The following is a 16,653-nucleotide window of genomic DNA, read 5'->3' as shown; positions in this document are numbered from 1 at the left end:
TGAAGTTCTGCACAATATTAATACTAACACCAGCTGAACTTTTTTTTCAAATGAAAAATTTTTCCATGAGAAAGTGGGGTTTGACAAAACCTCATCAGCCAATTTTGATGAAACTTTTTGATGGTGAAAGTTTCAACATTGCCAAATTGAAACATTTTGATGGTTTGTGTTTTGGGTTAATTTTGAAAACTGAAAAAAAATTGATTTTCCAATTTATTCTGGAGGCTTTTACCCCACTTTACCATACCTTTTTTTATCACATCTTTTACCCGCCCCTGATTCTTTACCAGTACGAAAAAATGGGGGAAAGTTTGTTTGTACGTATGTAAAAAGGTGGGGTAGAGTGGAGGTGAAGCCCCCAAAATCCTAAAACTGAAATCGACAACCCAATTTTTTTTTTCAGTTTCTAAACATCAAAACAAACACACAATGTTTTATTTCCGTATCAAAATTTTTCAGAAACTTTTTGTTTGGCAACAAAAAAGTTTTCACCCCGATTTGGGACAAAAGCAAATATTAACATTGCCCACAGGATGAAAATATCATTTCCTGACCCGCTCTCAGAAATGGTCAGATGGCCAGCCACCATTCACTGAGTGTATAACCTGTTGTATAGTAGTAATGCACTCTAGTTATGCTTTTACTTTCTAGACTGCAAGAAATGCCTATTCCCCTCCTAACAGTTTCTTTCTGTTTTCTCCCCCCTGTCTTCTCCAGATGACGCTACTGACAAGGATCTTTCTGACCTGGTGTCCGAAATGGAAATGATGAAGATGATTGGGAAACACAAAAATATCATTAACCTCCTAGGCGCCTGCACGCAGGATGGTATGTTTCAGAGAAAGCCATATGCTACCATCGTACTTCATGATTTCAGTGGTAAACAGTCCCATCCTGCTCTGTGGTGCACATCGTACTAGCGCAGCCTTATGTACACACAGTTGCTTTTCCGTACCTCTACTGCAGATTCCTGGCACAGCAAGCATAGGGATTTTCCCCCTCTAATGTAATATTGTGCTCCTGGAGCCGCTTATTCAGGCTATTTAGAGGCCAGGAGGATTTTACCCTTTCCTCATGCATCTGAATTGGCCACAAGATTAATTGTGTGCACAGACATAACTAACTCTGCTTTGCTCAATGTGAAGTTGGGTGGCTTTTAGATACTGGAGCAAATATATGGTGTTAGGAAAGTCTCTACTTGTTACTGATACTGGTTTTTATTTTATTTGTTTCCCTTATTGTCCTTCTCCTTTTGGGGGGAAAAATGGAGCTGGAAGCAGAGAGATGGGTGGATTGACTGTCATTTATTAGTATTTACTCACTGAATGCCCAAAATATGCTGGGCAACACTCGTGATTAGAGTATTGGCTTTGAGTCCCAACTCTGTGGGTTTAGGCAAGTCACATAATATCTTCTATGTCAAGCCTTCCCAGCCATCAAACAGAAAGGATAATGCTCACCCACAGGGCAGTTAGGCGGGTGAGTTAATGTTTGTGAACGGCTCTGAAGAGATGTTTGTCAGAGGCCACTTGGCTACGGAACCTGACTGCAGTAGGGAAGTTCACAGATGGGGAACTGAGGCACACAGACAACGTGACTTGCCCAGGGTCACACAGGAACTTTGTGGCAGAGCAGGGGCTTGAATTTGAGTGTCCTAGACTAGTGTTCTAACCACTGGCCCATTCTTCCTCTTTAATGCCACATTTGCTGCTGACTTGTCATGTGACTTGCGTAACGTCACCTCACCACCTCATTCCCTTTCAGTAAAATGAGGCTAGTGATGCTCACTCTGTTTGCAAGGCGCCTTGTAATTATGATATAACAGCCAGATTGTGACTGTTTTTTGTTGGCAGGCCCACTTTATGTTCTGGTAGAATATGCATCAAAAGGGAACTTGCGGGAATATCTCAGGGCTCGTCGGCCACCCGGCATGGACTATTCATTCGACACCTGCAAGCTGCCAGAAGAGCAGTTAACATTTAAAGATTTAGTCTCGTGTGCCTACCAGGTGGCCCGTGGCATGGAATATTTGGCATCTCGGAAAGTGAGTTGAGAGACTTCATAAACATATGTGTCGTGCCACAGATGTGCAAAGTGCATTGCAGGCAAATAAATGACTGGGTTCTGCCTTTAAGAGCCTATAAGTACAGGAGTTATTTTTTTCAGTAAGAAATGCATTGCTACTTGCAAAGAGAACTAGAAGTCCATTGGTGTATGATCACATCCGTTTATGAGCAACTTAGCTGGGTGCTCTTTTGCTGTAATCAACAATCCACCAGTAAGCGTGTGAACAGTGTGGCAATACATGGACACTGCAGAGCGCGTATGAAAGGCAGATCTCAGTCGTGTGTTTTCAGTGAGCAAATACAAAGGTCACACAACAGAAACATCTAAATGCAGAGGTAATTGACTGAGGATCGGACATCTGAAAGTCAATCTCAGTCACTATACAAGAGCGGCCCCGGTCAGATTTAGAGCTTTGCTGAGCTGCACACTGAATCTTGGTGGTGTCAGCATGACGGCAAAATTGAAAGTCACTTTGAGAGATAATCTCATCTCAAACAATAGAATCAGGAGCCTCCGTGGCCCCTTTTCAGTAATGCTGAAAGTGCAGAGCATCAAGGCCGAGGTGGAGACCCGGCCTATGACAAACATTCATTTGTTAGAAGGGCAGTATCTCTGCTTAGTTACCAGGTGAATGTAGATTCCCTTGGAGTTGGCCCAGTGAAGGGTTTGGCCCATTCATAACAAGACCTGACACTTACGTAGAGCTATCCAGGGGCTCCGAAAGCACGTTACAAACATTGGAGCTGACACTATTATCACACTTGCTTCACTGGAGTTACTCCTGATTTACACTGATGTAAACAATTGGACAATCAGGCCCATTTTACAGGTGGGGAAACTGGGACATTAGATTATACACAGTGAGTCAGTCGTAGAGCAGGGAATCAAATCTTAGTGTCTTGATTCCCATTGCCTTACTGTAAGTAAGCCATTAGCCCACACTCTCTTCCCTGATGTTGGCAGCTTGGTGTATAGCCCTGGGATCTGGCCGATCTCCCATGGAGGAGAAGGGGCCGGTCGCCAGTCCAAGTGTCCCGTCCTGAGAGAGCAGATGAAGAAGCACTGCTGTCTTGCCACTGGAGGCGAGTGTGTATGGTAGATGTTGCTAAGAAGCAGTTTGTCTGAGTCTGCATGTGGCAGCGATGACCTAAAGGGCGAAGAATTAAATGGTGCAGCTTTATTGGCTTTTGAGTAAATGAAACGGCACTTCATAAACCACGAATCGTAAGCCGCTTAACGAGCCCATATTTATCTCTATGCTCACCTTTCGCAGTGCATTCATCGAGACTTGGCAGCCAGGAACGTGTTAGTCACTGAAGACAATGTGATGAAAATAGCCGATTTTGGCCTAGCCAGAGATGTTCACAACATCGACTATTACAAGAAAACAACCAATGTGAGTATGGAGCTGCCAAGTGCCTGGGAGGTCCCAGCGGTGGAGGAGTCAGTAGCACATGCCCTTGGTCCACACCTTCTTTTTAAACAAATTACTGCATTGAGAAAAACAGTTTGGCCCTGATCCAGCAGTTGGTAGCAGACAGGCAGGCCCCCGGCACCCACAAGGAGTCCTGTCGAGATCAGCATAGTGCTGCCCAGACACAGCAGTCCATCCGTGCACTGTCAGTTTCAGGATTGGTGCCTTCATGGCATTTTCCTACGCAGTTATTTCTAGTAGTGATGGGATCTGTGACATCAAGGTTGGCATCTACGCATCGTGAGCTTTGACAAAGTGAAACTCACTTTATACTGAAGAAGAAAAGCCACCTTGGTTGTTCCTATTCACTGCAGCTGTGGTTATATTGACCCTGCACTGCTCATATTCAGAGCTTTCCAGTACCCCTCACTTCAAGGGACATAACTAGTTCTAGTGCTAGAGTTACTTGCATTTTACACACATCCCTCGCTCTTACAGCTGAAAAGTATTTGCATCAAATACAAAGAATCCTAAGGCTGAGGCTCTAGAAGGAGTTATTTACACTACAGGAATGAATCCTGCAGCATTTTAAGTTTCCTTGGGAATCATTTTCATGTGACCTTTGTTTCAGGTCTGTGTCACACGTTGCATTCCCCTGGCAGGGTGAGAGGGACAGTCCTGCTGAAATGACAAAAACACCCCATTTGATTTCAGCGGGATCATAGTGAAGCCATTGGGTGGATTCACTCTGTGCATTTCCCTCTATAGTTCAGCCTAAGCAGCATTTTTGCATTGAGTGAAATAGTCTCTTCAAGCCAGCAAGGCCCGTGTGCGTCAGTCCCACTCTGTTTTAAAAAGGAACAGCCCCACAGCGGGCTTTGTACACGATGGATGCTGTTTTTCATGCAGAGATTTAGATGCCTCGATATATTAAACCTGTCTTGGCAGTGAAATGCAGCATGCAAGAGGGAGGGTGTTTATAACACAGATAGTCAGTGAAGACCGGGGATCAAATGTTATAATCTGTTTACATGTGGCCGCTACTGCCTGCACAGTGATCAGGGAAGCAGATGTGGTTGCTAATGAAAACGTTTCAAACTGGATTAGAATAGAAGATTCAGATGGTGCCGTTGTGGCTGAGTGAATATGCTGATGGAACATTCCCTTTGTCTTCCTAATTACAGGGTCGGCTGCCTGTGAAATGGATGGCTCCAGAGGCATTGTTTGACCGGGTCTACACTCACCAGAGCGATGTGTAAGCATTACCCACATTTAAAAAAAAATAATAAAATAAAAGCAAAACAAAATACCGGAGGATCATAAAGACAAATGCTCTGCTAAGCACAAATGAGACTCTGAACTCTGGGCCCAGTGCTGGTGAAGACTGATCGCAAAAAACAAAGCTCTCCACTCGACAATAAGCTTTGTAATTGACTCTGAAATACAGTTCTGTACATGCGACATTGCTCTGCCCTCAGATAGCAGATTTCATCCAAAGATCTCCAAGCTCTTGAGCTAAGCCTCCTAGAACCTCTATAAACATAAGCAAGTGTTTCATACTCAGTTTGTAGATGAACAGACTGAATCGCAGTCTTTGCTCAAGCAGAATTACCATTGACTTAGATCTGGACCATCACACTTAGCTACAGTAGGAGGTTCAGGCCCTACCTGACTTGTTCAGAGTTACTGGAGCTGGTCAGACAATAATTCATTACATACATTATCTGATTAATTTTGCTATTTTGGGGTCAACTAATTTATTGTACAAAACCATGTTTACTTTAACCTAGCTAGCTTTAATGGCTGCATGCTGTAAAAAAACGGCATAACTGGAATGCAGAGCAGAACAGGCTGTTAAACTATTGCGGGTCACGGCTGAACTCAGGACTATGCACTTTAATTTATATGAAAGCTGAAATTGCCCAGCTAAGCATGAGCGCTATTTTATTTTTTAATAGTGGGCTCCTTGTGCCAGTTTAGCAGAAAATCTGTGGGACTGCCAAATACAGCTGTTTCTCTGTTGAGCTTCAGACAAATTTTGTATTCTCTCTTTCTGTAAATTTCACATGCTGTAGCTTTGGTGATCTGAAATCACAGTTTCAGCACGTAGGTAATGCTGCAATGGATGCATCAGTTTACCTAAATTAGAGAGAGAGAGAGAGAGATGGAGAGACAGATAATCTCTGTTTTAAAAAAAGAAAATGAAGGAGGCAAAAGATATTTTGAAAAAAAGGACTTTTAAATGTAGCGCAGCTGCAGTGCTAGGACATGTAACATTAGACCTCTGCAGATTTTTGTAGGGGGTGTTTCTTCCAGTCCGGCCAGCAAAATAAGGGTTGTAACAAGCAAGTTTTGATATCAGCTTGCACAGTGGCCTGTGGTTTCTAGCCTGCGATTCAGTGAAGCTGTGCGTGAATAATTTGATTTGTTCCATTCAGTGGAGCTGGTGGAAGACCTAACAAAGAGCCAGGGGTAATAAATGGCCTGTCACCTATCTGATTAAATGCTCATTTCAGTTTCAGACATGGTGCCTGGGATTTCTTTGCTATTGAGTTGGATCAGCAGAGATCTCCAAGTAACTAGTAAAAATGGCCTAGGCAATTAGTCATGCTATTGATGGCTGCGTTAGCTATGCATGGCTGCACCGAAATAAAGCAAAAAAACAAACAAACTAAAAAAACCTCATTGATTTTAAACATCTTTCTTTGGTTCCCAGCTGGTCTTTTGGAGTGCTGCTATGGGAGATCTTTACGTTGGGTGGGTCTCCATATCCGGGAATTCCAGTTGAGGAACTCTTCAAACTCTTAAAAGAAGGCCATCGGATGGACAAGCCAGCAAACTGCACTCATGACCTGTAAGTGAGCGCATGGGAGGGAGTATCCTTACGGCTTCATTTCTAGAAACCTTGACTGACTCATGAGTTTATTTTCCTTCTTAATTCAGTTTCTCCAGTCCCCTTTCCAGTGTGTGTGTATAAATATCACAGCCCGTTCCTTTGTCTGACCCCCACTTGCTACTATTTAGCTGGTCCTGCTGTGCAATTGTCCGGCTGGCTCCAGATAGACTTACCAAGCCTGGTGCATTTAGACTCATCATGTCACTGACAGACAAAATATGCAGCTACGCTTGCTATGCTTGGTTGATTCATGTCAACCCTGTGCCCAGCTCCGGTCTATGGATTTGCCTAGTGAGGTTCAGGCATAAGCAGACTAAGCAATTGCTTAGGGCCCTGAGCAGTATGTGTTGTGGGTGGGTGGGGAGGGAGGATAGTCCTGCGTAGAGCCCCCAATGGGCTAGCACCGCCTGTGGTGACGTACCCTTTGAATACAGCTTTTCCTGCCTGATGTATTTGTCTGATTGCGGCACTATACCAGAAACAAGGGTTTCTGTGTCATGGGACCCCTGTAATAAGAAACGTAGAGAGAGAGGACTCTTCAGAGCCTCTTTCTGTTCAACACACAAAGGGGCCAAATTCTGTCTTTTGGTAGAGTTAAGTGAGGTGTAAATCAGGAGAGGGCTTGGCCCACCCAAATGACAGTGACGGGTAGTAATAGGGACATAAGCTCTTCTGCCCAGTCCTGGCACGTTGGTCACTGTGCAGATGAGAAACACGTTCTCTGGCCCTGAGACCATTGCTAGGAGGCCGGTTCTGAGCCTCAGAAAATGGCATTGTTACGTGTAGTTTCCTTCCTTGTTGTTTCAGCTTCAGTAACGCCCTAAATGAATGTGAATTCAGTAACATTTAATTGCCCGTGTCTAACTCCAGTCCGTACGCTGGGACCGAGGCAGGGCAAATCGCTATTCAGGGAGCGTCGTGCTAGCAATGCTCCATTTTAAGCCTGTTGTCTCGCCATTCCCTGCTGTTGTCTTTTAACTCTTCCCTGGTCCAGTTGACTTTGCCTACTCCACGCTGTGGACAAACCTGCTGTAGGCAAAGCTTTTCCTGCTGTATGTTGGATTGAAAAGCAGCCCAATCTGTATGAAATTGGTATGTGCTCTTGTTTCATACGTGCTGCATCTCTGTGGGCAGATGCCCTCTCCTGTAAACATCGTTGGTTACTGCTCAAGGGAGGGCACTCAAGACCAACAGGGCATGATGAGTGTCCTCTTGCTCCCAACAAAGTGACAGGGCAAGAGCCAGGCCTTGTCATTGTTTACCAGGCAAAGCAGATTTCCGCCTGGGACATTAGGGTTTTCTGTTTGGATAATCCAATGGCTTCCTCTTTAAATGTGATCATTTATGGCCAGCTTTGTGATTTGCAGGCTGGCCACGTTACCTTAAAGGGGTGTGCGGGCATGTCAAAGAAATCGAAGTGTGAATTTCCTCCTCCTCATTTTCCCTTTGGGGCCTCCGGTCCTGCTGCCAAGACCATGAATGCTGGGGCTACATATTGCTCCATGCCGTTGGCAGCCTTAGGCTGATGTTCCCGATGCCATTGCCAAGGACCGTGTGATAGACAGCTACAGTAATAAAGCTGCTGCCTTTCTCGGTACTCTGTAACCTGGGCTTTCCCTCACTCTCCACACCCAGTTTCCATACCTGTCCCTCTTGGGCTCCAGCACTGCGAGTTCCTAAGGCACCCTGCTAGAGGGGTTTCGCTAGGGGATCCTCCTTTCTTTACTTTACTCCTGCTGCAAGCATACCAGCTGGGTTGTGTGATGCCCTGCAGCAGTGCACTGACTGGTGGCCATGTCGGGGCTGGGCAGTGGGTTCAGGCACAGAAGGAGCTGCATGTCTCACTTTGGTTAGGGCAATGCAAGGGAGCAGGGGCTGGCTCTGCCTCAATGGTTGCATGGGCCAAAGCCTGGCTGTGCTGGGACATGTATATCTGCACACGTGCGTGTCTCTTCCCCCATCGGGATCACAGGTCTCGCTCTTTGTTCTCCTCAGGTACATGATCATGAGGGAGTGCTGGCATGCAGTCCCATCACAACGGCCAACCTTTAAGCAGCTAGTGGAAGACCTGGATAGGGTCCTTACTGTAACATCAACTGATGTAAGTGTTTCTCTCTGGCTAAAGATCAGCCCTGAGCAGAGATGGGCCTGAACCAGAACCCTGCAGTTGATCTCTCTTGAGCTTTGGTGGTGGTTTTGAAATTCAGACCTGGCCCCTACCTTTATAACGGGCTAAGCCAAAATCCCAGATCCCAAAACCCTCATGCTTCGGGGGTGTTCAAAACCCAGCGCTGGCATTCCCAGATCTAATCCTAATGTTTGTGGTAACTGAAAAGCATTGCAGCATCATTAGCTATCTTTTCTCCCCCACCCTTGACCATGTAACTATGTGACTTTTCTCCTTGCAGGAGTATCTTGACCTCTCCGTGCCATTCGAGCAGTATTCCCCTGCCTGCCAGGAGACACAAAGCACCTGCTCTTCGGGAGACGATTCCGTGTTCGCCCACGACCTTCTGCCAGATGAGCCATGTCTTCCCAAACACCAGCAGTGCAATGGTGTCATCAGGACATGATGACTCCAAAAACACAGACGGACCATGGAAAAAAAACTCACGAATGTAGGCTTGGAGGACGCCAAGGACAAACCGTAGTGAAGGATCTTTGAATGAAACTGCTTGGTAATTCAAGAAGTTTTTTTGTTGTTGAGCCGTAGAAGGGTTGTGGGGGTTTGGGGTTATTTTTTTTTCCCCCATTTTGCTGTATAAGAAGTCAAAAAGCACTGTTTGGCCTGAAGGACCTAATCTCTTGCCAAGATGATTATTTTATATATATATATATTTTCAAAAAAAAAAAAAAAAGGTTAAATCTAGGGGTGCTGACCTCTGGACCTCCGGTAATGTATTACCGAGTGTCAAAGTTGCCATTCTGTGCCTGCAATACAAAGTAGAGGAAAAAAAAAACTATCGTTTTCTGGGGAGAAGAAGTGTAAAGAATGTAGAAATTCTTTGCTTATGCAATCTGTACATGAACCTTTTTGTGAAGCTGAAAAGCCCCATTGCCTGCAGGGATTAATATATTTATATAAATAGCTGTATTTTTGTTGGTTGGGTTTTTTTATAGTCGCTTGATCATTACCCAGCTACTTAGAATTTTTTTTTCTTCCCCCCCCAAAAAAAGATTCCCTTCTTTTTTTTTTTTGACATAGTCAAAATCTCAAAGGAGTTAATGGTTTGGTGACAAACAGCGGTTTGACTGTAATAGATCATAACCCACTCCTGCACTAGCGCTGTGGGTGACTGGTGTATAGAGAAGAGTCCGAACATTCCAAACGGAAGGGCAGATGCATGAAGGTCATTGTAACCTGTTCATAGGGAGGAAAGCGTCGAAGTGGTGGGTATAAAGGTACCACATGTCTCCAGGGAATTGCTAAATAATTAAATCACAAGCCAAATTAGTCTCTGATCTTGCATGGGTAGACTGTCCATCCAGAGCCCCATTTTCTTCAGGGGGGCTTCATGTGAATGCAGTATTTTGCCAGTGTGCTGGATGCTGCAGGATCAGGTTCTAAGAATGTAAAGCTCATGCTCTTGAGATGGAGATTTGAGTTTTTGGTTTTTGCCTTTAAAAGCCCAAGAGACGCAGCTGTTTCGGTACTTCTCCCCTTTAAAGCTAGCGAGTTGTCTCCATCCATACGCAGTGACTTGGAGAGAGAAATTACGGGTACCTGTAGGCAAGAGCCTTTAACTTATATCAAAAAGGTTTATTCCAGATAATTGTGTACATATCTATAAATATATACTGTATATATATATATATATAAAAGAATGTATAATACTAATGCAACATAAAGCAGTACTGAGAGGGAAATCTCTCAAAATAAGAGCATTGCAATCTAGGATATACTGATCTGGGCAAAAGATTTTGTTTTTATATCTTCACAGTTTTGTTTTAAAAATTGTATCTTAACATGTATATTTGTAAATTTATTTATAGACATTAACATATCTGTTCATTGGTTGAAATAGCATAGCATTACTGTAAACTTTAAAATTTACTGCGTTTAAGTTCTTTAACTTATTAAATATGGAGAAAAATATATTAATCAAGTTTTTCTTTTGTGTTTACGGGAAATATTGAGAGAATGTATAGATGTACAGTCCTTTAACAAATTACATTTAATGTTATAAATATATTCATTTTAAAAAAAATTAGTTTATCCTGGATTGCAGTGAGCAAAGGTAAGTTTATTTTGCAATACATCATCAGTGGTTAAATCCAAACAAATAACAGAGAGATGATTTTTACATATTTGAAAAACTAAGGCCAAGAATTCTTCCATCAGTTTAACCACTGTGCATTAAGGGGGTGTGGGTGTTTATTTTTCTATTTTTGAATGAAGGTATTCTTTGTGGATAATCTTAAAAACAAGTATGCAGCAAAGCTAAAAGTTGATTTTGAATGATGCACATTATTTATTTTTTTTTCTCCTTGCCGGTATCATTGCATTTTTGGATTTAAGAAATAACACACTGGCAAAACAGTAAGAGGAGCCGCATTCTTTATAGGGGAAGTACAATGATTGTATATCACTTTTAAGTCTAGCACATGCTAAAAATGCCAATAATGCCTAATTTGCTGGACTTAAATTTGTATGCTGTTTATGTGCCTCTGTGCCAAAGCACACTAAGTAAACAGGGGAACTTTAGTATGGACCAGGAAGGCATGGGGAGGTATTTTTATGAGAAGATTTTAATTCTTTTACTAACACACAGAGGCAAATATCATCATTACATGGTTGTTTTGATTTATTTTTTTCCCCTGTGCATACAACACATCAGTGATTCAGAATAACAGGCTGACAGCATCTCACATTAGTATTATTTTTTTAGCAACACAAGGCTCTTCTCATAAAAGTAATAATTTATAGTTTGAGGTTGAGTCAGTGGCAGTTCTTGAGAGAGTAGATTTCTATAGATTTTTTTTTAATTAAAAAGAAATTTTGGTATTTTCTTACAAATGTCTGCTAATTGTACATTCCAAGTACCTAAAGCATTAGGTTTCCCATGAAAATGTACAAATTTGTGCATGATTTCAAATGTTATTAGATATTATAAATATATATATAATTTATTGAGGTTTTTACAAGATGTATCTGTAGACTTGTTGACTTTAACATTTCTTATACAATGCTTATATAGTTTTATAGCCTGGACTGTTTATCTTCTAAAGCTTTTAAAAAAAAAAAATTAAAATTCCGATTTTGTTACATTTTATACTGTTGATGTTACAATCCACAGATTTGCATAGTGTGAAAAAAAATTTTTGTTGGTGAGCAACTTTATTCAATTTATTTTAATACTGTATTTCTTTTCCTGACAGCTGCAACTGTCAAAGGTGTGAAATGAACACTAAATAAACCTATTCTGCTTTTGTTAACATGAAAAAAACGTTTTTACCCAAAAATACAAATAAATGAGTTGTTGTATTTGTTTTTCCAGTTTTAATGGGCTTGTTCAACAATAAATCCTCTGTTTTCAAGTGTGTCTTTACTGATTGTCATGGTAAAGAGATATTGTATGGTGCTGCATTGTGATAATCATTTATAGGCCCAGTCTCTACCCAGATTTTGTGCAGATACAACTATTGTGGTTAGGGGAGCAATTTTTACCAATATCCGTTATTCCACTACAAGCCCTGGTCTACATGCAGCTATAATGGCATACAGGTACCCTATACTACTAAAATGTTTGTTCCCCTTCCTGTACTGGTATAAGCACCTTTACAGCAATGTAACTTCATCCACAATGGGGGAGGGCGTGTGGGAAGGCAGTTCATCTGTTGGGTCAACAAGAGTTTTGCCATTAACATCAGTAGGGCCAGGATTTCCCCTAGATGAGTAATATTTACTCCACTGGGTCAGTGAGGCCACAGTGGTGTAAGATGCTCTTCATTGTGAGTGAAAATATCAGTCTGGTCAGTGGAGAATATTTGGATTTGTCATTGTTGTCATGGGCCCAACCCTGTTTTCCTTACCCAAGCAAAAATTCCATTGATGATAATGGCGGTTGGCTTTAATGTGGACTGCAGGGTTGGTGTGGCTTCAGCTCCCATTGAGTGAGAGGTGAGGGCAATCAGATCTAGGTCTTCAAAGGTATTCGATGCCTAATTGCCACTGATTTCAGTGGGCGTTAAGGTGCCTTTAAAGATCAAGGCCTCAGTACCTTGCAGGATCAGGCCCTGCTACATTAGGTTTTTGCATTGCCCCTGGTGAGATTTAAAGCAGCCCACCTATGTATGAGAAGCGTGGGCTGGACTTTAACTGTAATACCACAGCTCTAGGCCACCTAGGTTTCAGCTGTGCAGCTAACCAGACCTACGGCACGCTAGGCCTCCAAAGCCTTGCATCCGTATTTAACTTCATTTACAGGTCTTGTGTATGCTAGGGAGAAGGTGTATTTTTAACATATGTTACATTCCTAGCGTTGACCAGGCAGCTATAATTTTAGCACTTTAGCCGGTCAGTGGAAATGCCGCGGGCAGGGGGGAAGCCCAGCCAGTGAACACAAGGCCACACCATGTCAAGTTCATCCCATCTGTAAGTCTCTGCAGAACTGGTGATGAACATTACAGACCTTAGCTGCAAACACAAGGTAAAAAGTGATTTCTGGGTTTTTAGCTTTTCCATTGCATTTCCGGGAACACACACTTTGGCATTCTGTGATGCGTATTGATAGCAGAGTGGCTTATTTTTCATGCTTTGGGAGCAGATTTTGATGACATGGAGCAGTGCCTTGGGCTATGTCTACGTTACACACCTCACAGCAGCACAGCTGTACCGTGTAGCCGCTCTAAGCTGATGGGAGAAAGCTCTCTCTCGCTGGCATAATTAATCCACCCACAACAAGCAGCAATAGCTGTGTCGGTGGGAGACGCTATAGAGCTGTCCACACCGACACTTTTGTCAGTGAAAGTTATGTTGGTCGGGGGTGTTTCTTCACACCGCTTGACTGACACAAGTGGTAGTGTAAACAAAGCCTTAACTGACAGTGGCCCAGCTGACTCCAGTGGGACGAGTGAGGCACTACAACTAAGGGTATTAGAATTGATCCTTAATTTTTATATTCCTGCTTCCTCTCCTGTGTATTCTCAGGCATAGCTGCAGTCACATATAAACAAAGCTTTTTGTTTTGAACCCAAGTCATTTGCTGAGCATACTGTCTGTGGTGAGTGAATTAGTAAATGTCTTCAGCAGAACATGAAGACTCAGGGCTTCCTTTTCTCTGCTTATGGGAGCTGTAACAAAGAGCTCAAACCTACAGGTGTTTCTACCTTTGCCTAAAGGGTACCAAGACTATACATGCTTGATGACTGTGTAGCCATGTGTGTTAATTAGCCTTGAGTCTCTAACTGGGTGTCCTGAAACATTTCAGCTCTTTGTCAGGACATGTTGTGCTAACGTCTGCTATTCTAGGCTACATCTTTAGCCTTAGATGTTAGGGTTGAAAAGAATCCCTGATAGCATCTTGAAGTCCATCCCTGAATCGTTACAGATTTCTGCAAAATCCTTGTTTCTTTCTCTGTCAAATTTTGCCTTGAACATCTGCCAGCGTGGAGATGGCATGAGCTCCTTGGCATGTTATGTCATTGCCCAAGTGATGGCTGCCACTTTGAATCCTACCCAGGTTACTAGTGACTAGAAGCTGCTACCAGCTGCTGGCTGCCTGCTGGCCAGTTTGAAATGGAGGAAGGGGTTCTGAATCCATCTCCCAGAGGACAGCTGTCGATATCACAAAGAACCATGATCACAACCATTGCTCCCTCCACCTTCCTCTCCTCCCTCTGACTGGAGGGGTGTTAACAGGCCACTTCCCCTTGACTGGTCCCTTGAAATATGTGTTAACTACTTACAGGCTAAAGAATCTGTTCAAATCTTTTACTTAGCAGTGATACTCTGAGTTGGAGCACGTCTTCACGGGCACCGTTAAAGTGCTGCTTCTGCAGCGCTTTAATGTGGCTTGTGTGGTTGCGGTGCAGCGCTTGGCTCTAAAAAAAAACCACCTCTACAAGGAGACTAGCTCCCAGCGCTGGTGCACTATCTACACTGGCATGTTACAGCGCTGAAACTGGCAGAACTTGGATGGGGCTGTGTTTTTCCACACCCGAGAGAAAGTTGCAGTGCTGTAAATTGCCAGTGTAGACAAGCCCTTAATTTCTCAGCCCAGAAGAAGAGCTCTGTGTAAGCTCCAAAGTTTGTCACTCTCACTGACAGAAGTTGGTCCAATAAAAGATATCACCTCACGCATCTTGTGTCTCTTATAACCTAGCTACACCAGTGCTGCATGATGACAGCTGGCACTCGTTATTGAACAGCCATTGCAGAGAGGCTGAAACGAAACCCATGTGGTTCCTGATCCTCTTCTCACGTACATTGGTTTTTACACCGGTGGTTTGTCTATACACTTACTGTGCTGTAGCCAAGACTTTATTTTACACTTCATGCAACAGATTCGTCTGTCCAAGATGCTCCCCCCATGTCAGGGTTAACCCACATTGCTTAGCTATGGAAGATTCTGTGCTGCTGCCTCTGCTTGCGAGATGACTGCTTCGTGCAGGCTGTCAACCTAACACCAGCAGAAATAAGTTCCCTTGATTTCTCCCCTCCACCAAAATGAAGCAAAAAGGAATGTTTAAAAGTGTGTGTAACCCAACTATCTACAAAAGTTCATCTGGTAGTGAGCATTCCTTAGGTAACTACTGTCTGTAAAATAAATACCCCTTCTGCAAGCGGGCTGGCAGTAAGCCTACCTTTACCGACACAAAAATTCCTGTAGACACTGACAGAAAGCATGGGAAAAACTCATGGAGACTCAGCCCTCTGGCCAAACTTCACCTGAGTAGGGAAATGTTGTGATATGTGCTTGCCCTCTTGGGTTTCATGATGTCAGTCTTCCTTTACTTACCTTTCATTAGCAGCAGTATTAACTTTGTGGAGTTGGGTTTTAATATTTTACTGTTAATTGCCCTACATTATTGCCAATTCTTAGTCGAGGATCAATATTTCTCTTTGTTTTACTTTCAAAATGCTTATGTTCTTCAGACAATCAAGGAACATTGCCAGCACGTATTGGCCATGATTACTTATATTATTTGATGTACCCCTGAGCTCTCTGAAACTGGGCAGCCACCTCTTATACTAATACTAGTGATTTTCAACCTAAATACTATTCACCTTCCATCTTTAGATCCTACTCCCCCTGGCATATTAACAGAACATACATTTTGTATGAAGATAACTATGCTAATGAGGCCTTGAGGTGGTTACTGTTTTCAAAGAACCTTACAGTCTTTTAAGATTTGCTGCTATGTGAAAAGCAAGTTGGATTTGACGAACTGGAGGCTGCAGGCCTGCAGGGGTAAAGGCAACTAGTATACTGAGAAATGTTGGCATTTTGGTTCTAAATGCCCCAATAACTGTGGGGAAAACCAGACTCTCACTACACTCGAATGAACTCACACAGGAAAATGATAAAACAAAACACACCCTGTCACCGGTGGGTGAACACTTTTCACAAAGCGATTGCTGGATCTGATCTATCAGTTCTCCTCCCCAAAGGAAACCTGCACAATTTCAAGCCTGGGAGTTTAAATTAAAAACTTTCCTAGACATTCAAAAATTATGGTCAGCACTGGATTTATGGTTTCTTACAATAATCCTGTAACCCACTAGCCGCCTCTTTTTGTCCTATGGCTACAGGGCTGTTAACAGGGCACATCACCTTGAATGGTCCCGTAGAATACTTATACTAAACTAGCTGGTCGATCTTGTATTTAGCTGTGACACGCGGACTACCTTTCCCACAGCTGAAGAGGAGTTCTGTGTAGCTCAGAAGCTCTCCTCTCTCACTAACATAAGTTGGGCTAATAAAAGATATTATCTCACCCTCCTTTCCCTGCCCAGTGCTAGGTGAAGTTCTTGAAAGAGTCCACCTCTAAGACTGTACACTCACATGTGGGCATGGTAGTCTAGGCTGGCCTTGCTTAGTACGTAACTCCTGTAAGTGGAAGAGTGTGGCATGGTGCCAGCATCATGAGCAAAGGAGAAGGAGGCAAGACCTTCTGAACTCAGCGCTGGTGCCACGTGAGAAGGTGCTAATGCCAAAATGCTACCAAAGGGAAAACAGGAAGCACCACGCCAGGGTTTAATCAGTGGGAACACAGAAAGCTACAGCCGGCAGCAGCCAGCTGTAAAAAATGCTATTTTAGAGCTCCAGCAGTG

At 43.1% G+C, this 16,653-nt stretch overlaps 1 protein-coding gene across 6 annotated transcripts in view; it reads left to right on the top strand.

Moving 5' to 3' along the window:
• FGFR3 (fibroblast growth factor receptor 3) overlaps positions 1-11,915 on the top strand; it is a 74,060-nt gene extending 62,145 nt beyond the window's left edge. For all 6 annotated transcript variants that reach the window (XM_045018277.1, XM_045018278.1, XM_045018276.1 and 3 more), the window contains exons 12-18: positions 718-828; positions 1,854-2,044; positions 3,341-3,463; positions 4,666-4,736; positions 6,198-6,335; positions 8,373-8,478; positions 8,786-11,915. In XM_045018277.1, the coding sequence (XP_044874212.1) occupies positions 718-828; positions 1,854-2,044; positions 3,341-3,463; positions 4,666-4,736; positions 6,198-6,335; positions 8,373-8,478; positions 8,786-8,950 (905 nt within the window). In that variant the 3' untranslated portion in view covers positions 8,951-11,915. The remainder of the gene's footprint in view (positions 1-717; positions 829-1,853; positions 2,045-3,340; positions 3,464-4,665; positions 4,737-6,197; positions 6,336-8,372; positions 8,479-8,785) is intronic.
• The last annotated feature ends 4,738 nt before the right edge of the window (positions 11,916-16,653 follow it).

Source organism: Mauremys mutica, chromosome 5 (genome assembly GCF_020497125.1).
Source record: "Mauremys mutica isolate MM-2020 ecotype Southern chromosome 5, ASM2049712v1, whole genome shotgun sequence".
Lineage (NCBI taxonomy): Eukaryota > Metazoa > Chordata > Testudines > Geoemydidae > Mauremys > Mauremys mutica.
This window is presented reverse-complemented; position numbering and strand designations above follow the sequence as displayed.